We start from the raw sequence: 25,350 nt of genomic DNA, 5'->3' as shown, positions 1-25,350 counted from the left end.
AGTGGTAGTTGGTGATAGCCGGACCGTAGGTCTATCTTCGAAAACCACTTTGCACCGTTCAGTTCTCCCAAGATGTCGTCGATGGTGGGGGTTAGGTGACGTTCCCTTTTCACCGTGGCGTTTGGGAGGCGCATGTCAACGCAGAAGCGGACCTGCCCCGGCTGTTTCGGTTTTCTTGCCACTACGATCGGGAACACCCATGGGGTGGGTCCACACTGACCTTCTCTATAATCCCTTGCTTCTCCAGTGCCTCTAGCTCTTCTTCGACCTTCTTTCTCAAGTGGAACGCAATGCGCCTGTGCCTCAGCGCCACCGGTTGGACTGACGGGTCAATGTGGAGAGAGACCTCTTTCCCTTTCAGGCATCCAATGCCTTTGAAGACGTCTTCGAACTCCTCCATGATGGCCTCCAGTTCCTCCTCTTGTACCGCCATGGCTAATAATGATATTAGCTTCAGCTCTTCTGCTGATTGTCTGCTTATCAGCATACTGCTTCCTTCCTTGGTCACGTACACTGTGGTGGGGATCTTGAGGTCCTGGTGTCTCAGCTCAGTCTTGAAACATCCCAGGAGCGGGATGGGTGTCTTCTGTCCGTATGCAAATACCCTGATCCTTGCTTCGCGTAATGGCGGGTGTGGACTTAGTTGATTATATACATTGGCAGCCATTAGTTCTATCGAGGCCCCAGTGTCTATGGTGGCTCTCACATTCTGGTGGTGGATCTTGATTCTGCACCTTGGAAGTCCTGGTCTCTTCCGTCGTGGCTGCTCCACTGCGAATACATAGTGGATCGGGTAGTCTCCCGCGTCGTCGTCCATGTCCTCACTGTCATGTGCTTCAGCCACTGTCTGTGCTGCTTCTTTCCGTGATTTTGCAGACCGGCATACCGCCGCGAAGTGGTTCATCCACCCGCAAGCACTGCACTTCTTCCCTCTCGCTGGGCAGTCTTGCATGCAATGGGGCAAGCCTCCGCAGTAGCCACATTCCCTTTTCTTGTCTTGCTGTCTTCTCCCTGGATTTTGGCGCGCTTTGGGCCTCACCACGTTCGCCTTTTCCACCGCGTTGACTTGTTCCGTCTTGATGGGTCGTGGAGGGTCGCCTCCATGTGGGATGCTCTGGCTTGCGACAGTGCTTTTGACTAGCCCAGGGTAAGGCTGTCCGCTAGAGACTTGCCATCCTCCTGAAGAATGTTCACTCTGAGTTTGGACGAGTAGCACCCTTGTATTATCATCTGACCTCGGATTTCTTCCTGTTCATCTCGAAATCCGCACGTGCTGGCCAGTTCTTTCAAACGCCCGTGGAATGCGTCTAACGATTCCTCCGCTTCTTGTTTGGCCTGGCGAAAGATGAATCTTTCAAAGTCCCTGTTTGCCATCGGCTCAAAGTGCACATTTAGGGCGTTGAGAAGCGTCACATATGTTTTGGGTGTTGCCTCCACCAGGGTTTTGTAAATGCGGTGGATGTCTTTGCCTCCTAGGTGGAGGAGTAGGGCTCTGCACCTGTCCCGGGCTATGCCCGCCCCTTCAAAGTAGATCTGGAGACGGCCGGTCCAGTCTCTCCATCGCGGGGCAAGGGATGAGGGGGCGCCGTCCACCACAAAGGGCTCAATGGCGGGGATCGACGCCATCTTGGCGCAGACGCAGTCACACCTCGTGGCATGTGCGCTGCTTACCTCCTGGGTGTGGTAGTAGCCGCCTGGCTGAGGGTGACGAAAGCGCTGTCGAGGTCTTCTGTGGCCTGTGGGTGCTAGGCCTCACTGTAGCTTCCTCCCCTTCCAGGGTGCTGGGGGCACATACGTGCATGGGCTCCAACAGGGTGAGCAGAGATGGCCCCCCTTCTTTCCAGGCACTCTCGGGGGCTGCAGGGCCTTTCCTGGATGCAACAGATTTACCAGGGGCACACAGCAGGCTTGCAGAGGACAGGCAGCACCTCTGTAGACTCACGGCCTAGATCAAAGGCTCCCAATCCTCCAGAGATCACAAACCCATTAAGTGCTCTAAATGGGTTCGATCCCACCCTCGTCGCCAGTGTGATGGGGGGAAAAGCGTCCGCGCGAGTGTGTAATTAGCGCCGCGGCTGCAGTAATTAACAGAGATGGCTTATTTACTTTGCCGCGTGGTCCCGATTGCCTGAGCCGGGCCACGGCCCTTTATTTATAGCTGGCGCGTGGCGACACGCGCCAGCCTCCGACGCTGGTAGACTGCACCGCTACCTCATGTCAGGGTGCTTACTGAGGCTAACTGAAGCATTCAACAATGAAAGCTGTGCATGTGGTAAACACACACACACACACAAAAACATGTGCAAGCGCACAGATATGCACACACATACATACATGTGCACACACAGATATATAGACACACACAAGCACACACATACATACAGGTGCACGCGCACACACAGATATGCATACACACACACATACATACACGTGTACGCGCACACACAGATATGCAGACACACATATATTCCTTATTGACACTACAGGTAGATCTTCAGCAGGCATGATCAGTGCTTGAAAAGGAAAAATATAAGTGCAGGTACTCTTTACCAGAGCATCTGCTTGTTTCTGAGATGTGCCGGTGCTCTCCATTCAAAAGTATTACGCCTGTCTTGAAAAGTGCTGGTACTCTCCCTCTCAAAGTAAACAAGTATTGGCATAGCCAGTAGGTCTCGCCTTTGGGACCTTATAAGTGTTTAGTTATCCAGAACAATATCCTTAGTGCAACAACATCAACTGTTTCATGGCTAAACACTTATAAGGTCCCAAAGGCGAGACCTATTGGCTATGCCAATGCTTGTTTTTTTTTGTTGTTGTAGGGAGGGGGAAGTGTTGTGTTGGTGCTCATGTTTACTCGAGTCACCTTGCAGTGCATACATGCCAACATTTCAGAAGAGCTAAGTGGGAGATTTTTTAGAAAAATGGGGCCTTGAATCGGGTTACTGTCATGTTTCAGCTTTGGAAGTGTGCTGCTGCAGGACCAGACATTTGAAACGCAAATGCACGTTTTTTTCTTACCTTTCAGAAGCATGGAGCGCAGTGGCAGGCAGAGAGAGGGTGATGCAAGTGTTGTGCACTGGTCTGGCAGGTTGCTGGCAGTGCATACACCCCCCTCCCCCCCTCCTGTGTGGCAGCCCAGGCTGAAACAGCTTCCTGGGGACACACACACAGCCGCCCCCGAGTTCTTCACAGGTCTTTAAAAGACCATTCGCTTGTTAAAGAGGCTTTGATGGTTTTTCACCCCTTCTAGAGCCCCTGCATCGCCACTCTGACTACTGCTGGAAGAATTAGCACGTTACACAATACCAAGCGCTGTCAGCTGAAAACCCGAGGAATCGGGTTTCTTGGATGCTTGAATCGGGAGGCGGGAGACTAGCCTTGAAATCGGTAGTCTCCCGCCTGAATCAGGAGGGTTGGCATGTCTGTGCAGTGTTCCATGCAAGGTTTGTACATGCGCTACCTTGTTGGTTGAGGTGTTCTGGAGTGTTGGAGTTAGTTAACTGTTGCCGGCGGCTGTGCCGGCACTCCTCTGCTGTCTAGGTGTAAGGTGTAATAAAGGAGTTCACTTCTGGCAGTTATTTGGAACTCAACACACTGAAACCATGAAAATGTCACACGTAGCAATCTGAAACTTTTAGTTTGGTACAATGTCACTAGGAGGGAAGGGGGTGGGGGCGTTTATTCTGGTAGAGCGCACAACGCATTTTATATTTTTGTTGCATATTTATATATGCGCGAACTCGACCCGAAGGTATTGGAGCGCTTTACATAGCACCGTATTTACATTACACATTCAGGTGATTTGCCCAGAATCACAGGATGTGGACGCGACCTCGAGGCTCGAACCCTGGTTTCCTGCACCAGAGGCGGCAGCGCAGCCGACGGACCATATCCTCTCCCCAATTGATAAACATCTTGAATACTCAGTGGCACATACCAATAAAAACGCTATTAAAATACAGGGTTTGGAAATATGTTTAACACAACAACCATTGTAAATGATTCAGCATACCAACCGAAATATGCTCATTCATTTAAAAAATCGGCAAATAATAATGTTTAGTGTTATTATGTTTAAAACTCAAATAGCAAATGAGAACAGAAATTAGAAATTAAGGCTAGTCAACTGGAGCTTACTTGGCGCTATAGTTCTGGAATTACACGTGCCGACGTTTTGCGATGGCCGCTTTGTTTTCAATTAGAGCGCTCGGTGTTGTCCTCCTTCTGTTTCTTTTTCTTTTTTGACAGGTCCCCGCCTATTGGGTGGAGCCTTGAGGGGCATGGAGTGCATCACCGAAGGAGGAGGTCTGAACTTTGCTTCCATCCCGATCTGTGCTTGCCCTGCACCAGCTGATCTTATACTTTTTCTTCAACGAGCCCGTGTACGTCTAACGCAGCCATGGTTCTGGCAAAAGGCAAGAGGGTGTTCGTCGTGGGAGTTGGAATGACAAAGGTACATTTTCATCCACGCATAGCTACCAAGTTTTCACTTTGCTAACGTGTGACGTTTAAATGTTTTCAGGGTATTAATGTGTGGCATTTAAATGCATAACACGAGACGCTTTGAGTGAGAATCTCACGTAATGATATAAATATCGGAAATGACCCCCTTTACCAATTTTTCGGAGGCAACTTGGATACGATTGTAATGTTCCTCAAGTGTTTATGGCAGGCCATTAACATGCATTTTTTTACCATGCTTTTGGCAGTTTCGGTACTAAAATGTACTTCCCGCTGTGTATTCTAGCACTGACCTAGTTAATGATTTCGGACCAGTAATGTGAGTGACATATCCTGTCCAAAATAAACATGCATACACTCAGCAAATGACTGCCCATCATAATGGGCCCTGACATTTGCACATGTACAGCATTCCCCATGGAACTTTCAATTGCTCAGAGTATCCATAGGTTTACAAAAAAACGTTAAGGAAGTAAAGGAGTCTTGTTTTGTCTCTGGATGTGGCAGACCTAGGATTTGATTTAGAACTGAAAAAAACGACCGCTTTTGATTGAAGTGCCAAAACCGGAGGAGAATGTACCATTGGCACACATCCTCCCATACTATCCTTAGATAAAGAATTTTCAACAGGTATCCCTTCCATCCTCGCAGACTGGGCACCTCAGCTAGGAACTGTAGGATTACCTCCTCCAGCCCCAGCTTCAAACCAGTCCCCAGATTGCAGGACCACAGCAGCACTTAGACAACGTGCTGAAGTGACAAATGTAACCTCTTTGGGCTGGATAAATCTCTGTAAAAATGAAGTGACTAATTTGTATGTGAGGCCATATCCGCCCTCTTCCTGCTATTGCAGACCAGGGAACTCCTGACACCTTCTGTCCAGCTTTTCTTCATACTTTATGAACTTATCTCCTCCTTTTGTTTCCCACTTTCCTCTCTTTAAACACTCCCTCTCCCTTTCTGCTTCTTCTTCCCCTGCACTCACTACGTTTTCACTCATCAGTCTTTTCACTGTAGTGTTTTCTTCGCCCCTTCATTACTCCATCCCTCTGCTTCCTTATATCTCTTCTCCCCCTCTTATCTTTGCAGCTCTCTCCTTCAATTCTTTCCCACTTATCACTTTGCAACGTTCTCTGTCCTGATTTTGTATTTCTTTCTCTCCCACTCACCATTTGTCTTTTTTCTCTCTTCTCTCTTTTTTTCTTCATACTACCAGCTAACCATACTCTTCCACCCCCCCTTTATCTCTCCACCTCAATGTTCCCTGGGTTGCTTCGTCTTTCCTCGAATTTCACTATTCTCCTTTCTGTCCCCTTTTGCTTTCTTTGGAACCTTTTATCCCCTCTCGCTTCCGTTTGTCTTTCCCTCCCTGCCATCTCCGACCTAATTTGGCCACATTGTCTCTTTCTCCCCAGCAATTCTGCTCTTGCTTGTAACTTTCTGTCTCACTTTCTCGTCTCTGTGGCTGCTAACATTACATGCATCAGTAAACTCTTTTCGGACAGCGTTACTCATTTGAGATGCTTATTTAGGATCCTTTAGTCCAAAAACATAACTCACTTGACAATATAATAAAGCTAATTTATAAAAAAAGAATGGTTGTGAGATAGAAACGTTTGCTATTCTTTACTCAGATACCAAAATAAACAAGCATTTGCAATGTAATAGGTCTCGCATTTACGCGAGTTTAAGCTATTGGCATTGTAAATTACAATGCTTTTATTTATGTTTTAAAAACCAAAACATAAATAAAAGTAATTGTGATTTACAATGCCAATAGCTCAAACTCGCGGAATGTGAGACCTGCTGCATTGCAAATGCTTGTTTAGTTTTGAAGCGACTTTGCTATATTTTATGTGATATTTGTTGTGTGATTCTTTTTTTTTTTTTTTTGGGCAGACATTTTCAGGACCCGGCACGTGCTGTAAGCTCGCCCCGGGCTCTGCTCTCCCTGCAAATATGTTGGCTTGCCCACCTCTGCTTAGAGCTGTGTGCCTCGTTTAGGTCCGACCCGTTTGAGTGCGTATTAACCCCCTCCTGCCCCATACATAAACATCTGTTGAAGATTATGTTTCCATTAAACATTGCGACGACGTAATAGGCTTTTCGATAGTTAAATGGTCTATCTTAGTAAATTAAGATTTACAATAAATGTTCTCACACAATCTCGGTTTGTTATTTTTGAAACAGCGCTTCGAAGCCACACTTATATAAAAATGTGCGTTATATCAATACGTTTAGCAAAACACAGACGTAAGGAGGGCTTCGCAAAAAACGTCGCAGCGAGCGTTGTTTAAGTTAATAATAACTTAAAACTAGCAATTACCAGGTTCCAGAGCCACAGCAATTACAGGAGTTACACGTGCAAACTAAATACTGTAAATCCCTTCAGTGAAAATGGTATGCCATTGTGCAGAAATGGTTGTCTGTCCCTTGCTGTCCATATTTTACACTTGATAGATCAAGTTTAAACCCACTTACTTGCTCTCCGAGTCTGCTCTGCTTCATTAAGGCTTGGAATTTTCAAACAAGGTCAGTGGTAAAGTTCTCTGACCAATCAAAATGAGTAACTTCGGACTGTATGACAAGGCAAGATATTCACTACCCAGGCTTAGGATCAGAGCAACCCAAACTCTTTGAATCAGTAACCAAAAGCTCAAAGTAAAAACAAGGAACGATTTTGAAAAGACGCCTACTAGTCTAGACCCCCGCATCCCCTTCAGAAACGAGTGGTGAGCGCGCGCGCCACAGCGAGACATGTGGTTTCAATTATCGCGCCCATGTCTGGGCACGATAATTGAAAAAACATGGTGGCAGTGCGGGTAACCGACACCAATAGGCCATGGGCGGAGCAATGCACCCGCCTTTGGCCAATTGCGTGCTGTCTTTGTTAAAAAGATGCACGCAAAGGCCAATAGCGTGTCCCAAAAGGAAAAGCACACGCACAAGCGTGTGCGATTCCTAGGTCAGTTTTGAAACCCCCTACAAGAGGTCTCTCGCTGCGCGAGCAGTGTTGCGCACTGCAACGCTAGGCGCGAGACCTAAAAACACAACCAAAAACATTGCGTCGAGCAAGAACATAGCTGGTTCAGGACAAGAATAATGTTGGCCAAACCTGTCTTTTTAACCCCTTCAGTGCCCATGACGAGCTGGACTCGTCATGGGCCGCGGTGGCGCTGTGCCCATGACGAGTCCAGCTCGTCATAGACCCCGCCCGCTAATGCAACGGCCGGCACTGGGCGGGGAAAGGGGCGGGCACTGAAGGGGTTAATTTGATGCAGATTTTTAGCAACAGTTGCTATTCAAGTCACTACTGCTCTATTATCAAAGCAGTGCTGCATTGTGGCACAGAATGCCTGATAATAATCTGCACGGTGAGGGTCTCTGGGATAGTTAGTCTTGAATGCCTTGTCCTCCTGGTGACAGTGACAGTAATTTCCATAGTTTTTAGGTAGACTCTGGGAGCAAATACCCTCATGAGACTTTCCACGCATTTCTAGTGGATGGGTGATGAATGGGGCTCCATGGGTTACAGTACATGATATGGAAAGCGTCCTTCACAGCGGCAAGTGTGAACTCATGTTAGCACTCCTAGGCGATCATGTCGCTTTTACAAAGTCATCATTCACTTTATGATTTACAGAATTGATTTATTCATCAAGTGTTCCAATAGTTGAATTTCAATCAATTTCAATCTTCATGTACTTCATTTCATATATACATCATGAAACGTGATTGTCAACATGTTACTTCACAAGAATTTCAAAAGCCCCAATGCATTTCGGGCCCAGCCCTTCGTCAGGGGGTGATCCCTGCAAAGCTTGTAGTTCACACCCGCTGCAAAACGCTTCATGAACGCGTCCAAAAAAATTCTCTTTAAGTTACAGTACATGTTGACATTCAACCTGCTTGGCAGAGGAGTTCTCTATCACTGGGAATGAAAAAGATGAAGGAGCCTGCCAAAAAGGCAGCCACACAAACTCAACAAGTTATTGGTGTATTCATGGGAACCACACCTCTCATCGACGCTGTCGTTCTTTGTGCCAGTAATAAATACAGCGTTACAACAAACAAATGATGGACGGAATGCTGACAATGCAGACATTCTCCCCCAGTCAAGAGATCTGGGTTAAATCCATCGTTCTTTTGCCCACTACACCACCCCAGTTCAAACATGGCGATATGCAAATCAGTCTTGACCCTGTGCCTCATGGGAACAGTCCAGCCCGAACTGCCAAGCCATGTCTTCCCTGGACCGGAATCAAGCATCCTAGGACCGGTTTCTGGCTATCAGCCGTCATCAGCCAGGATAGCTTGACTCCAGTGGCGTAGTGAGCACGGGACCCACGTCTGGGCATACCCATCCCACTTAGGGCGAAAAGCGTTACAACAAACAAATGATGGACGGAATGCTGACAATGCAGACATTCTCCCCCAGTCAAGAGATCTGGGTTAAATCCATCGTTCTTTTGCCCACTACACCACCCCAGTTCAAACATGGCGATATGCAAATCAGTCTTGACCCTGTGCCTCATGGGAACAGTCCAGCCCGAACTGCCAAGCCATGTCTTCCCTGGACCGGAATCAAGCATCCTAGGACCGGTTTCTGGCTATCAGCCGTCATCAGCCAGGATAGCTTGACTCCAGTGGCGTAGTGAGCACGGGACCCACGTCTGGGCATACCCATCCCACTTAGGGCGAAAAGCGTTACAACAAACAAATGATGGACGGAATGCTGACAATGCAGACATTCTCCCCCAGTCAAGAGATCTGGGTTAAATCCATCGTTCTTTTGCCCACTACACCACCCCAGTTCAAACATGGCGATATGCAAATCAGTCTTGACCCTGTGCCTCATGGGAACAGTCCAGCCCGAACTGCCAAGCCATGTCTTCCCTGGACCGGAATCAAGCATCCTAGGACCGGTTTCTGGCTATCAGCCGTCATCAGCCAGGATAGCTTGACTCCAGTGGCGTAGTGAGCACGGGACCCACGTCTGGGCATACCCATCCCACTTAGGGCGAAAAGCGTTACAACAAACAAATGATGGACGGAATGCTGACAATGCAGACATTCTCCCCCAGTCAAGAGATCTGGGTTAAATCCATCGTTCTTTTGCCCACTACACCACCCCAGTTCAAACATGGCGATATGCAAATCAGTCTTGACCCTGTGCCTCATGGGAACAGTCCAGCCCGAACTGCCAAGCCATGTCTTCCCTGGACCGGAATCAAGCATCCTAGGACCGGTTTCTGGCTATCAGCCGTCATCAGCCAGGATAGCTTGACTCCAGTGGCGTAGTGAGCACGGGACCCACGTCTGGGCATACCCATCCCACTTAGGGCGAAAAGCGTTACAACAAACAAATGATGGACGGAATGCTGACAATGCAGACATTCTCCCCCAGTCAAGAGATCTGGGTTAAATCCATCGTTCTTTTGCCCACTACACCACCCCAGTTCAAACATGGCGATATGCAAATCAGTCTTGACCCTGTGCCTCATGGGAACAGTCCAGCCCGAACTGCCAAGCCATGTCTTCCCTGGACCGGAATCAAGCATCCTAGGACCGGTTTCTGGCTATCAGCCGTCATCAGCCAGGATAGCTTGACTCCAGTGGCGTAGTGAGCACGGGACCCACGTCTGGGCATACCCATCCCACTTAGGGCGAAAAGCGTTACAACAAACAAATGATGGACGGAATGCTGACAATGCAGACATTCTCCCCCAGTCAAGAGATCTGGGTTAAATCCATCGTTCTTTTGCCCACTACACCACCCCAGTTCAAACATGGCGATATGCAAATCAGTCTTGACCCTGTGCCTCATGGGAACAGTCCAGCCCGAACTGCCAAGCCATGTCTTCCCTGGACCGGAATCAAGCATCCTAGGACCGGTTTCTGGCTATCAGCCGTCATCAGCCAGGATAGCTTGACTCCAGTGGCGTAGTGAGCACGGGACCCACGTCTGGGCATACCCATCCCACTTAGGGCGAAAAGCGTTACAACAAACAAATGATGGACGGAATGCTGACAGTGCAGACATTCTCCCCCAGTCAAGAGATCTGGGTTAAATCCATCGTTCTTTTGCCCACTACACCACCCCAGTTCAAACATGGCGATATGCAAATCAGTCTTGACCCTGTGCCTCATGGGAACAGTCCAGCCCGAACTGCCAAGCCATGTCTTCCCTGGACCGGAATCAAGCATCCTAGGACCGGTTTCTGGCTATCAGCCGTCATCAGCCAGGATAGCTTGACTCCAGTGGCGTAGTGAGCACGGGACCCACGTCTGGGCATACCCATCCCACTTAGGGCGAAAAGCGTTACAACAAACAAATGATGGACGGAATGCTGACAATGCAGACATTCTCCCCCAGTCAAGAGATCTGGGTTAAATCCATCGTTCTTTTGCCCACTACACCACCCCAGTTCAAACATGGCGATATGCAAATCAGTCTTGACCCTGTGCCTCATGGGAACAGTCCAGCCCGAACTGCCAAGCCATGTCTTCCCTGGACCGGAATCAAGCATCCTAGGACCGGTTTCTGGCTATCAGCCGTCATCAGCCAGGATAGCTTGACTCCAGTGGCGTAGTGAGCACGGGACCCACGTCTGGGCATACCCATCCCACTTAGGGCGAAAAGCGTTACAACAAACAAATGATGGACGGAATGCTGACAATGCAGACATTCTCCCCCAGTCAAGAGATCTGGGTTAAATCCATCGTTCTTTTGCCCACTACACCACCCCAGTTCAAACATGGCAATATGCAAATCAGTCTTGACCCTGTGCCTCATGGGAACAGTCCAGCCCGAACTGCCAAGCCATGTCTTCCCTGGACCGGAATCAAGCATCCTAGGACCGGTTTCTGGCTATCAGCCGTCATCAGCCAGGATAGCTTGACTCCAGTGGCGTAGTGAGCACGGGACCCACGTCTGGGCATACCCATCCCACTTAGGGCGAAAAGCGTTACAACAAACAAATGATGGACGGAATGCTGACAATACTGGGGGAGAATGTCTGCATTGTCAGCATTCCGTCCATCATTTGTTTGTTGTAACGCTTTTCGCCCTAAGTGGGATGGGTATTCCCAGACGTGGGACCCGTGCTCACTACGCCACTGGAGTCAAGCTATCCTGGCTGATGACGGCTGATAGCCAGAAACCGGTCCTAGGATGCTTGATTCCGGTCCAGGGAAGACATGGCTTGGCAGTTCGGGCTGGACTGTTCCCATGAGGCACAGGGTCAAGACTGATTTGCATATGGCCATGTCTGAACTGGGGTGGTGTAGTGGGCAAAAGAACGATGGATTTAACCCAGATCTCTTGACTGGGGGAGAATGTCTGCATTGTCAGCATTCCGTCCATCATTTGTTTGTTGTAACAGTAATAAATACAGGACACAAGTGTTGAGAAAAGAAATGGGGGGGGGGACTGACCTATTTTGGAAGTGACATCAATGCGTATGACACGGCGCGGGACAAGAAAAAATAGTAGTACATAAATAATTTTAAAGCCTCCTCAGCGGAAGTAAGCTCCATATAAATGCAATTTGGTCTGTGAAAATATTGAGAAAGACCAACATATCTGATATTCTTACAGTGTATGCATAGCTCCTGAACAGGGACTGAACAAAGTGAACAGCTGCTTCTTTTAAGTATGTGTGAAGTGCTAACTAGGTGTGAGCCTTTGTTTCCCCTCCTCTTCATTTGCATCAGGTGTGAGGCTCCTGACTGCTCCCAGCCAAGAGACGCGAACAAAAGGAGGCCTGATGACCCCTCAAATTCAGCCTTTGTTTTGGGCCCAACCGGATTCTTAAATAAGAAAGCCCCGCCTGTACGTTGTTGCTTGTTGCAGATGGAAGCAAAATCAAAGGGGATGATGGACGGAGTGTTGAACATTGCAAGCACTCACCCCCAGTTAACTGATCTGGGTTTAATCCATCATCATTCTTTAGCTCACTCCGCCAAGATGCTTGTTTCCAGTCCAGGGAGGACCTGGCTTGGCAGTTCGGGCTGGACTGTTCCCACGAGGCACATGGTCAAGACTGATTTGCATATGGCTGGGTTCAAACTGGAAAGGCATGGTGAGCAAAAAAACAATTGATTTAGGCCCAGATCTCTGTACTGTGGTGAATGTATGACATTGTTCTGCATTCTGTCCATCAACTGTTGTTTTGCATTTGTCACCCCGAGTGGGACGGGTATGCCCAGACGTGGGTCCCGTGCTCTCCATGCCACTGGAATCAAGCTATTCTGGCTGAAGAGAGGTGAAACCACGAAACCGGTCCTAGGATGCTTGTTTCCAGTCCAGGGAGGACCTGGCATGGCAGTTCGGGCTGGACTGTTCCCATGAGGCACAGGGTCAAGACTGATTTGCATATGGCTGGGTTCAAACTGGAACGGCATGGTGAGCAAAAAAACGATGGATTTAGGCCCAGATCTCTGTACTGGGGTAAGTGTATGACATTGTTCTGCATTCTGTCCATCAACTGTTGATTTGCATTTGTCACCCTGAGAGGGACGGGTATGCCCAGATGTGGGTCCCGTGTCCTCCATGCCACTGGAATCAAGCTATCCTGGCTGAAGAGGGGTGAAACCCCGAAACCGGTCTTAGGATGCTTGTTTCCAGTCCAGGGAGGACCTGGCTTGGCAGTTCGGGCTGGACTCTTCCCATGAGGCACAGAGTCAAGACTGATTTGCATATGGCTGGGCTCAAACTGGAATGGCATGGTGAGCAGAAAAACGATGGATTTAGGCCCAGATCTCTGTACTGGGGTGAATGGATGACATTGATCTGCATTCTGTCCATCTACTGTTGTTTTGCATGTTGGAGATGGAAAGCAGACAATGTGCAGGCGCTGCTGAAAGTGTCCCGGTGTTTGGAAATTACACCGGGACGAGTTTAGCACATTATTCAGTGGGGCCCAAATTATTGGCAGGGTGGACGCCGGTCACCCTGTGAAAAAAGTGGGTGGACGCCATCCACTCACGTGTACCCCAGACTCGTGTCCTGAATAAATATACACAGCCTTGAAAGCCTCTAGCATAAAAGGCATACTGAATATTAAATTGCATGACTAATGCATTTCAATGAATAGATGTGCGAAGAAGCGCTAAAATGCGTTAGTTTAACCCTTGATGCATGGCACTTGGCAGGGCTGGCCACGTAAAATATTGTGAGGGTGCTTTCACAGGTTTACTGCTTAGCTGTTGTCATAGAGCGCTTTTAAGTGTTATTTTGGAGCAAATGTAAAAGATAACAAGTAGTCCTTTTACCAACCTAGATGTGCTTTTTTGATATCCTTGTTTTTACAGCTGGCAAAACAAAATCTTCAAATGGTAAGCAGCAATTCAGTTATGCTAATTATCTATTCCTCACGTGGGTCATTTTGTCAAAGCGGAAATGTGAATGTTTTCACGGCCATGTATGAAAATCATTAGTATATATAAGATCACAGACACAGACGTTCAGGATATCACTTACACATGTTTTATCTTTGACATAAAAAGTAGGTAACATATTTTAAAGAGCAAGGCAGATAGCTTCAGTAATGGTGTGCTCACTTCATGCAATGTTGTTGCCTTCACCCATAATTAAACTGCGGAAATCATAGGTACAGGGACCCCAGCAAGAAAGGAAAGACAGAGACACATTGTAAGGAGGCTCAACAGAACGTATCTTGAATATAATTAAAACAAATGCAAAGCCATCAATCATTGACAGCACTTGTAAATTGCACGAATATATTCACTATTAAAGCACAATACAGCATAAAGCACTTCAACAAGTTCGTATTTACTCCACCCTCCTCTGTGGCAGGCACAGAACGCCAACAAAGACACCTATTTAGCTCTCTGTGGTGTGATGTATCGAGCAGTGTGAGCAGCCGAAAAGCATATTTACTAAAGTCTGACACCCAGTCTTCAGGGAACCACATGATGAACCATACCAGCCTGGGGCACCGTATCCCGAAAATAATAAAATTAAGCACAACAACTGAGGTAGAACTTGTGTACTATATTCCCCTTGTTAAATCGTTTAACCAAAGAATTAAAACTCACACAGCACAGACCGGTTACTGCATACAAAAGTGAATATCCGAATGATATTTACTGTATCTACATTTGTTATAGTTGTTTTTGTATCGTATTAAATCTTTCCACAAAGCTTTGTGCTCACTTTTTGCATCCCTGGTGTTTTTTTGTTTTGTTTTAAAGTTGAAGTACAATCTCTTTTTCAAAATTACCCTTGGTATAAAGTTGACAAGCCACACTTAAATTCCCCCCCAAACTTCTTGAAAGCATAAAGCACTGAATACAATTAGTTCAGTCAGTCCCCTCAGCCATCCCGTGCCCATCTACTCCTGTTCAATGCGGATAGTAACATATATAATAGGAAAAAGTGGCCTAGATTATTTTATTACCACCGCTGTCAAAGTATTAGGGAGTCTGGGTTGGTGGGTGTTGGTGCAGCCCAACCACCGCCATCAGGCTGCAAAGAGGTTCACCATTGAGGAAGTTCCCCAGGTCCGCCTTGATTTTGAATCCTCTTGTTGGATGCTGGACAATGATGTCATGTGAACCCAGTCCCCCCCACACCACCACAAACAAGAAAATCTAGGAAGAGAGATGTGCTGAAGTTGTGTCACCGTAGTGGATACAGAAATATCGTTTACAAAAATATTATCCCAATGAGTGTAGATTTTCTATTATTGACTCCTAAGCGGCATTTTTGTAAAGAATATTTAGGACAATATTTATGCCAGATGATATTCTCGAGACCGTATTCTAGTACAAGACTTCCTCTCCATGATGAGTGACTAATGGTGCCCCTTTGTTGACTGCGGGGTGCACCAGACCAGGAGGCATATCAAGCATTATTAGTCCTACTCACCCACATATATTGGGCTTTTCAGGTTCCTTGTCAAAAGGTTTCAAACAATTGCACCACTAAGAGAAGCGTTATTAATATTTGAAGACAGTTGTGAAAATATGAGGTTTAAGAAGTATTAGGATTAAATTCATAAGCTGTATTTTCAAAACTTGGGATTTCACTAATTTGTATGTTTAAATGTTATGTTATTTGTAAAGTGCCCATCTCGCACGTGAGGGTATCCTGGCTCTGAAACAGAGCAGGGTTTGGAGTCCAGACTGAAGCATTATCTTAAGAGACACTTTTTCAGTTTCTTCTTGAATTCTTGAGGAGAGTAAGCGTTCCTAATGTAGGGGGGGTTTAAGAGCCAGGTACGAGAAGGGGCAGCTCTCTTTATAGTAGCGTGGAACCGCCGCGAGCATTAAACTGGTAAAGCTGAGGTGTCTGGTATGTGTGTGAAAGTTGATTAAATTGTTTAGGTAGTTGGGGCCTAAGTTGTCTATTACCTTGAATGTGTGTGAGTACTTTGAACATAGCGCACTTGTCGGTGGGAAGCCCGTGGAGGTCTCTGTGGTGAAAGGCGATATGGGTGCATGAAGGAGGTTGAGTGTGAGTCTGGCTACCGTGTTCTGGATGGTGTGGTGCCTCTTAGTGACTTGGGTAGAGATATATATGTAAAATGTGTTGTTGCGATGTAGAATGCATTCCCATAGTCTAGCTTGCTGTTGATGCGTGCATCTGTGAAATACATATAATATTTGGAACATGGGCAACATGCCTTTTTGTGTAGGTCTTAATATCAGACCCACAAGGCGAACCAGTGTTTACCCAGTGCATCAGAAGTAATAGGACACCTGTTTTCGTCCAGTAGTGACCTTTGATCATAACTGCAATACAAGTGTGACATTAGCCTAGTTTGAGTTTGTGAAAGGACAAAAGAAAACGATATTGGTCTCTGCATTCATTCATCTATCTGATACCATATTTTTGTGTCAGGTATGTATTCAGTAGAGTCCAACAATATAAGACTGCATGTAGGAATAGTCTCAAAATAAAAAATAATATTTCTTATAGAAATTTAAATTTTAAACAAAACATAATTTCTACACATGCATAGTTTAATAATTATACTATGTTCCATTTAACAAGCACATTAGACCGATTGAAATCCCCTTACATATATCATACTGTTCAAGATTATGTGTACAGTGCACCATAATTCATTCAACCATCTATCTTTTTACACAAATCAATAATTGTAATGTTGTAAAATGGCCCAGAGTCAGTTGTCCGAAACCAACAAAATTCTCATGGTGTTACAAAAATAAAAATGCAGGAGATTATTAAAACAACCTCTTTAGTAAAAAAAAGAATGTACCTCGAGAATAATCTGTCTAAATACTTCATTGAAAATAAAGTGACCTGTGCGTTGTTACGTGTTCTACTTCCATACTTACTCAAAATTGAACGGCAAATCCTTTTCCTCTCACATAAAAAAGAAAAACATCTAAACAAAGACGTATTAAGGTATACTTAATTTTTAGATCACAAAAGCAGTAGCTGTTATTCTCCAGGATTCTTTTCCTAAAACCATGAATTCTCCAACTAGAATCGATTCCTATATGGAATTGGAGAATTGTATTCCAAAATCGTTTGTCTGAGACATGCTACAGATATGGAAAGACCTCAGCCTTACCCAAATTGCCAACAGAATGGTCGATTGAGCTCTTCCTTGTGAGGGACTCCCTACCCCCAGCTATTGAGCCGTTCCTCATCTCAAATGTCTCCTTTTGCTTTATTAAGGTATGTAGTCATGGATCTTAAAAAATATCTGTTCTCAGTTGGATATTTTTGGCTATGTCAACAATAAGTTGCAAGAATTCGTCAGAGCGTTATACAATATCCTGCAGCATCAGAGAGGAGAGTTTGTCTCTACTGTTTCGTTTGTCGCTACATAAAAACCTTAGCATTTGTGATTTGGCCAAAAAGGTCCAGGAATCTAAGCCCAAACCGAGCCTTATTCCATGAATCATTAAGTTCCTTGAGAGACACATGAGAGCCTTTAACAAAGATTTTCCTGTGACTCCCGGTCGATACACTGTTCTTTTGCAAGAAGCTCGGGTCCATTAACTTGCCTGTTACAGCCTTTTTGAAGGGTTCAACACAGAGACCCATGAAACGATAGTCAAATCTTTTTCAACGTGTTGACTGAGGAGAGAGCATATGCACTTTACCAGTGATTAGCAGTGGTAAAGGTCCCAGAGTCTTAAAGCCAAAAAAAGGAAGATCAGGAAAACAGGCGGAGGAAGGCAAAATGTTTGGGGATAACCCTGCAGAAAGGGCCAGGTCTAACACTATCCAAACCTAACTGTTAGACTTTTGAATATTTGGAGTAAGTTGAGCAGATTGGCAACGAGCTACCGCCCAAATGCCAGTGATTGAGTATATAAGCTTGAGACCTTCTCTAGCAAAGGGAAGATCTCTGTCCACTAAGACCTTCCCGTTGCATTGTATATGTGGAGCTGCAGGGAGCCCATTTTCTCAAAGCTAGGACAAAGCCTGATGATCTGCTGAAGCTGTCCTGGTATGCTCTGCTGCTGAGCTTGTTTGTGTAAAATCCCCTAGCCAGCTGACAGAGTTTGAGGTGTGTACACCGAGCACGAAATAAACTCTTTATACACCCACCACAGTCCAGCGACAGTCTATCCAAGAGCCATCAGAATGGGTAAATGAATGGAAAGGCATTTATTTTTATGTTACTTCTCTTGGCTGTTCCTGTCGTACTACAAACATAACGGATTTTCTTCTGGCCCAACACCTCAGTATAGGCAATTAGAGAGGCTAGCAAAACAAAGCAGCCTGGGAAATGCCACAGAGGCTGTGCTGGATTATCAGTCTTCATGAGACACATGTAAAGTGCACCTCTCTATGAAAATACATCATTACATGTTCGGCATTTAGATCAAGGAGAATATACGTTAGTTTATGGAGTCTGTCAACAGTCTTGTTTTGAACAGTTTTTGTTGTTCAAAAACTACATTATCCTAATGATGAGGCAGTACCACTAGTGCTTAGTCTGGTTCAGCTTTGGAAGAAGTCCCCTGTAGAAAAGGTATGAGCCAGAGCCATTCATTTCACAGAGTCCATAGTCTAGCTTGCTTGGCTTGTCTGCCTGTTTTCTGCCTACTCATGGCACAGACACTTAACATGGTGTCAAGGTTTACTGTTCCTTGCAGGTACTGTCCTCATCTTTCAGCATAAAAGTATGCTTTGATATTTCTTGCACATTTCTTCTGCCGTACCTGCTTGGAGGCTTCAGTAAACATCCACCACTCTTTCTATAACAATAGGTTCTAACGTGACTCCTGAGTCTCCCCTCTACTACTCTGTAACCTGTAATGAAATTTTAATGTGGCACATTGTTTGCAACTTGACCGGCCTCTTGACATTTTAGTTTCTGGGGCTGTCTGCAATTGTGACTTTACTACAAGGAAAGTCTCAGTGGAGTGCTGGGTGGGTGTGTCGGATGGTTAACTATCATTCTTGTGAGTGTGGGTGAAGTATTTATAGCTGCAAACCCAGGAGTCCTTGGCGCATTTAATCATTCTAACAGACTCTATGTTTTCTTACTCAGAAGGCCATATAACACATTTCCAAGTGCTCTACATTATTTTTTGCTGCTCACCAAAACAGTCCTAGTATGTTACTTTAAAGATGTACACCCTTGGGGGGGATGGAACAGCTACCGAGGGGATATATGCGAGCCCCCCAAGGGAAACTCAGATTTAGAACTCAGTGACTAAAGAAATTGGGAAATGGCCGGGGAGGGGATGGGTGCTGTCGAGGACATAGATTGGCCAAAGAATTGCGGGAATAGACTGGGGAATGTATATATCATTGTACTGTGGTGCCAGATGTGAAACAAATCTACATGTATTCATGGAATGACCCTCATTATAAGCAATGCCAGAGATTGTTATTCTAATTTTTGAAAATGCTCAATAAAAAAAAGTAAAAAAAAAAAAAAAGGTACACCCAATAATACTCCTTTTAACATTGCTGGCTACCACTACCAGTAATAGGCCATGACACAATTCTACTAAGGTGAGTGTCTACTCGCTTGCCCAAAAAATCTATGTAGTATGTCATGACTTGGTCTCCTGGTTCACACTTAATGTATATAGTGTGCATGACAGTGCATGGTTACATGAGGGGTAGGTCTGTATTGTATGGAATTTATAAAGCGCCGGAATCACCCCCAAAGGGGTATCTCCGCGCTGCAGAGAAGACAAGAGACAGGTCAGGCACAATCAGTCCAGGAATAATTCAGTATTCAGGAGTTTCCTGAATCGAAGAAGACTGGGGCATTTGCAGGTCCTCTGGCAGAGTGTTCCAATATTTCGGAGCAAGGTAGGCAAAAGTTTTGCCTCCTGTACGTAATTTCCTGTAGCAGAGGACCACAAGCAACCCTTTATCTTCTGATCTAAGAAGCCTGCTCGGACGGTAAAATTTAAATTTGTCTGCCCCGTAGCTAGGACTCGCACCATAAAGCGCCTCCTGGACGAGGCAGCAGAGTTTAAACTTGATTCTCTGGCGAATGGAAAGCCAGTGAAGCTGTCTCAGCAAAGGCCGGGAGGAGGTACGAGGAGGCATTTTGAGAGCCAGACGTGCGGCAACATTCTGGACTATCGGTAGTCTACTCAAGAGGGACTCATTTGCTGATGCTAAAAGAGCATTACAGTAATCAAGTTGGCCAATGACCAGGGCTTGAATCTGGGTTCTTCGGACTGATAATGGCAGCCACAGGAACACTCTGCGCAAAAGACTCAGAGTATGGTAGCAGGCCCCTGAGGTGGCCATGACTTGGTCTCTCATAGATAGAGAATTATCCAAACGGACCCCTACATTTTTTGCCATGAGTGACGGGGTAGGAGCGGGGCCTAACATAGCAGGCCACCAGTTTGGGGACTAAGTTGTTTGAGCAGAGCCAAACAGCAGGATCTCGGTCTTAGCCGCATTCAGCTGGAAAAATAATTCTGTCATCCAGCCTGATACGGCTTGCATGCCCTCAGGGAAGCGATGTTCAGCTAGCTCTGTATCCTTATCAAAGGATAAGGGCAGTTTCGTGTCATCTGCATACAAATAGGGAGTACTACTGAGCAGGGGTGACCCATTTGAATGTAGCCACTAAATTATGGCGTATTCAAGAAGGCTTGGTCGGTGTCCGCGCTGCTCTACTGATTCCCCCTTCCCAAAAATTGTTTGTTAAACCAAGTACACCTACTGATTCGAATCTGGATCCAAGAGTAAGGAGCAAGAAGGATCTTTTGTTGCTCACTGGGCCTGGACTAGGCTAGTTAGGACAGGTCATACTGAGGCCTGACAAGGGCTAACACTTGAAAAATGAAGTGGCCAATGACATGGCCAAGGATGCAATCTTACACAGAAAGATGGGCTACCGTCCCAACCCCACATCCTCTGTAAAATTCTTCTAAAGGGAAACATCCCAGTGGAAGCACCTCATTATCCAGCGAGCTATCTGCAAGCCAATGGAAATTCTGAAAGTGGCAGTTCATCTGTGGCTCATAGCCGTGGAGATTTGATGCACTTGCTCTTTATTAGGATTCTTCTGTAAGGTATGTGGCTACGTTTAATTTGAGCAGGCTATGGGTTCATGCCATAATAGAATATATACTGACCGTTTTGACTTAACCTTGTTCAACTTTTAACAAGGAGCTGTATACAACTGTGTAGAGGAAGATAAGGACCTAAGGCTGAATTCTTGAAAGTCTCCCTTTAAATGGTATAGAAAATACTAAATAGGAGAAGGAAATGGAGTCCCCTGTTTGTAATTGTGTTTGCATGATCCCGGCAGCCCAGATCCAGTAATGCCAGTGTTTTGGCGTGAGGACATTGGTTGACTCCACATGATGAGACCGGAGACCTGCAAGAACACATATCAGTGGTAATTTTTAGATTGAGCGCCCCGAGGAGCATGTGCTTCGCTCTGTATTTACTGTTGCTGTGGGGCACACTTGCAGGGGCACTTACACCAGTGTGAGGCCTATGCACCTTCATTCTTCATTGGCATTGCATTTACCACTTTTGCAGCGATCAGGATGGCAGCGTGAGGCCTCCGTGCTTGCATTCTGATTTGCCATTGTGGTTACTCTTTCTTCATCAATGTCCGTGTTCTGCATTTGCTGTTAATGAACCTTTTATTGAGCAGATGTGTTAGCTGAAAGGCTGGGACGGCTGCATGCCTGTGCTACCCATTGACTTACCACTTCATAATTTGACATCTGTTTTGCCCCCACTGCATCTGGCAGCCTTGAACAGAGAGCCCACTGCTGACCATGATTCTTGGGCAGGGAGTCAGGCACAGGGCCCTTGCGGTCATTTGAAAGACGAATATCGAAAACTGAATTCCATGACAAACTCTGCCAGCAAGCATATTAAGCACAGTCTCGACTTGGTTACATTTTTGGGATTACCCACACAATTATATTTTCTGCTAAATACGCATGGGCATAAAACTAGAAAAGTTGATGAGTAACAGAGACACTGTTGGACTTGGCCCTTTTTCCCTCATTTTTTTCGTTTTTGTAGTGTTAAGGTGCAGGTGCTTACTTCTCCCAAGATGGCTGCCACAGACCCCTGCTACTGCAGGGTGGTCGTTTTTCATAGTAGCACCCTAGCTGCCAGGAACTGGCTGGGACCCACAACAATGTTGCGAAACCAGCCCGCCTTTTTGTCCCATAGGTAGAGTGGGGAAGCTCCTGGAAGATGCTGGAACCTTCTAGAAGGGAGTTGGGGTTTTACTTTTGCCGCCTTGGCTAGAGGTCACCTGACCTAGGGCTACTTAAGAGTGGGAGGGAAACCTTTGTGGTGAGTTGGCCATTGGGGTGAAGCAGAGCTGGAAGAATCCACCAGGAGTGTAGGCGGTAGGGCCTAGCCAGGGACTTATGCCTCTGAGAGTGACAGGATTTAGGTACTGCCTCTTAAGTGAGTGAGGTGCCCTGTGAATCCCACTGATCTTGCCCAGTAGTAGGAGGACCCAGAGACTCTCTGCCAGCCTGACTAGGAAGGACCTAGTCGCCCTCTCCATTCCTACCCCTGTAACAGAACCCCTTAAGGGCGCCAGATACATCTGCGCCAAAAGACTTTATCTGTCAACTGAGAACTGGAACCTAACTTTAAGAACTGAGACTGCATGACAAGAGCGAGCTGTAAGCCTTGAATGCCAGAGCTGAGACTGCGTGTCCAAGCTAACCTATTGAACTAATTGCTAAACCGATTGCCAAGCCACCGGGGATCGACCAGGTACTAGCGCTGTGACCCCCGCGCTCCCTGCCCTGGTCTGGGACCCCCGGCAGCGTGCTCCGCTGAGCACTTTACCCCATCCTTAATTTGAGCCCCCCCCTGCGGCGACGAAGCCAGCGCGCTCACCGCCGCGGCCTGGAGGCCTGGAGGAGTGCCCTGCTGTGTCGCGAGGCCCAGGCGAAGCCCGGGGCCCCGTCGCTGCCGTCGCAGCCGTGTGAGGAGGTGCGCAAGGTCGGGGCAGAGTTCCCCCAACGTCGTGAGGACGGACGCCTGCTGACGCCGAGACGGAGGTAAGCCCGGAGGCCAAGATCCCCCCTGGTGCGCCCCCTGCTGGTCTGGAAACCACACCGCACTTGGCCCGGGTTGTCCATTCCGTGGGAGTCCCCTCCCCTGCCTGCGCGACGGAGAGACCCCGCCGAGGGATCCTGTCCGTGTCCCCCCTTTGGTAATACTGAGCGCGGTGCTCTGTGAACTGCACCGGAGCATAGGGACCCGCTCCTCAAGTCCGGTCACCCTCCCCGCTGGAAGCCGCCCAAAGAACTGACTGACATTACCCTCGTGTGGCGCTTCACGCCACCGACCCTGCTTCCCCAGCCGGAAAGACCGGGACTGCGAGTAACCCACTGTGTTATATGCTCTGCTCGAAAGTAGATTACATGCCAAGGAATGCGAGTAGCGCACTGTGTTATATGCTCTGCTCGAAAGTAGATTACATGCCAAGGAATGCGAGTAGCGCACTGTGTTATATGCTCTGCTCGAAAGTAGATTACATGCCAAGGAATGCGAGTAGCGCACTGTGTTATATGCTCTGCTCGAAAGTAAATTACATGCCAAGGAATGCGAGTAGCGCACTGTGTTATATGCCCTGCTCGAAAGTAAATTACATGCCAAGGAATGCGAGTAGCGCACTGTGTTATATGCTCTGCTCGAAATTAATTACCTGCCCAGGAACGCGAGTAGCGCACTGTGTTATATGCTCTGCTCGAAGGTAATGATATGCAACTGATTACGAGTAACGCGTTGTGATAACTGTTCTACGCAAACGTTTCCATATGCATCTGATTGCGCGTAGCGCTGTGTTTTGTATGCCTTGCTTCACAGTACTAGGGGCCAGTGGTCACGAGGAGTGCTCAGTTCGACGGGCGCCATGTTGATGAACCCAATGTTCCCCCTTACAAGTAGTGCGCTGTGTTAGACGGCCTGTTCAGGGAACGACTTTACATAAGCGCGCACAGCGCTAGAATCTCCCGCATTTAACCCGCGGGCGTGGGTACATGAACGAGGTTAGGCACTGCATAGATATCACCAAGAGTGTCGCATGTACTGAACGATGGTATTATGATTCATGTATTACCTTGTTATTTCCTGAACTGCAACTGACCAGCTATACTTGGATAAACTTGAAGTATTTGCATAATTTAAACGGTGTGGCGTCCCTTATTGTGTGTGACTCTAGTCCATGAGAAGCGTGTGGTGTATGGTTGCTTAACACATAGCCCTCTGATTGCCTGACCGGCTCGCGCCACGTTACCGCCCTTAGGGCCTGGTGAACCCAGGTTCCTACATTGTTGGCGAGCGGTGGGATCCTTGGGACCTGTGACCATACAGCACCCTTCCGTGAGGCGAAGGGCGCCACAATTAAACGCCTATCCTACATTTTTTTTGTTTCAGAGCTCAGAAACCATTGGTTGCTGAATTATTGGTTCCACTGTCCAGGTAGAGAGTGCAAGAAGCCTGGTTAGCTATTGACTGTTGCCTACACCCTAGGAATTTTCTCCTTAGTGTCTAGGTCCCCACCTGCCAGAATGGAATCCCGGCTAGCGGACCTCGAGGGGTACACCGTGAGGCAACTGAGGGAATTCGCGCAGGAGATGGGGGTGCCTGGGATGCGGAAGGCCTAAGGGCCGGAACTCCGTACCGCCATAAGGGCATGGGTAGAAGCCCACCCAGAAGGGAGAGGGGATGAGGGACAGGAGGCGCCAGATGCACCTCAGGAGGTGAGCGCCCAGGAAGTCTTAGACATCGTAAACATAGAGGAGTCTGAAAATGTGCCCCCAGGGAGACGTTCTGGGGCCAGTAGTAGGACAGGGTCTAGTAGGAGCGCGTCTCCAAAGGAGTATGAGGACAGAAGGGAAGAGAGGCAATTAAGATGGGAACTAGCCAAGTTGGAGCATGAAAAAGAAAGGGAAAGAGAGAATAAGAAATGGGCAATGGAGGAGAGGAGGATGGCGCACGAGCTTCGGATGAAGGAGTTGGAGCTGCGTGCCCTCCAGATGAGTGTGTCCAGTGAGGACACTGGTGGCAGCATACCGGAAGCTCCACAGGAGCTAGAAGTTTATTTACCCCAGGATGACATCACCAGGGTGTCTGAGGCGGCATTGGGGTGTGAACCTGAAGGGGGTGGTGCAGGGATCTCCCAACCCAGCGAGGTTGGAGAAGTGGCAGATAGCCCAGCTAGGTCCCAGGGAGAGAGGGTTGTAGGGCCTCACGACCTATCTGTAGGAAGGCGTGAGACGGGGAGGTGTCCCGAGGTGCCCCAACCGAAGTCTCAGGGCCTGGAGAGTTCCGCAAGGGAGCCCCAGGTTGGGAGCCTAGGCTGTCCCGATGTGCCATCCAGTGCAGGGGAGCCCCTAGTGTCAGGAGGACCCAGGGCGACTGTAACCAGCGCGCCTGAGGTTCTGGGGTTGGCCCAG

General features: G+C 47.3%; 1 protein-coding gene across 2 annotated transcripts in view; it reads left to right on the top strand.

The window, feature by feature from the left end:
* The first annotated feature begins 4,248 nt into the window (after positions 1-4,248).
* The window catches only part of LOC146834956 (sterol carrier protein 2-like), a 372,999-nt gene continuing 351,897 nt past the window's right edge, over positions 4,249-25,350 (top strand). Inside the window, exon 1 of one of the 2 annotated variants that reach the window (XM_085602598.1) lies at positions 4,249-4,453. In XM_085602598.1, coding sequence (XP_085458724.1) covers positions 4,400-4,453 — 54 coding nt within the window. In that variant the 5' untranslated portion in view covers positions 4,249-4,399. The remainder of the gene's footprint in view (positions 4,454-25,350) is intronic. The other variant, XM_085602597.1, reaches the window with a different exon arrangement.

This window comes from Triturus cristatus, chromosome 4_2 (assembly GCF_964204655.1).
Source record: "Triturus cristatus chromosome 4_2, aTriCri1.1, whole genome shotgun sequence".
Classification (NCBI taxonomy): domain Eukaryota; kingdom Metazoa; phylum Chordata; class Amphibia; order Caudata; family Salamandridae; genus Triturus; species Triturus cristatus.
The sequence above is the reverse complement of the archived record's forward strand: the minus strand, read 5'-3'. Positions and strand labels throughout refer to the sequence as shown.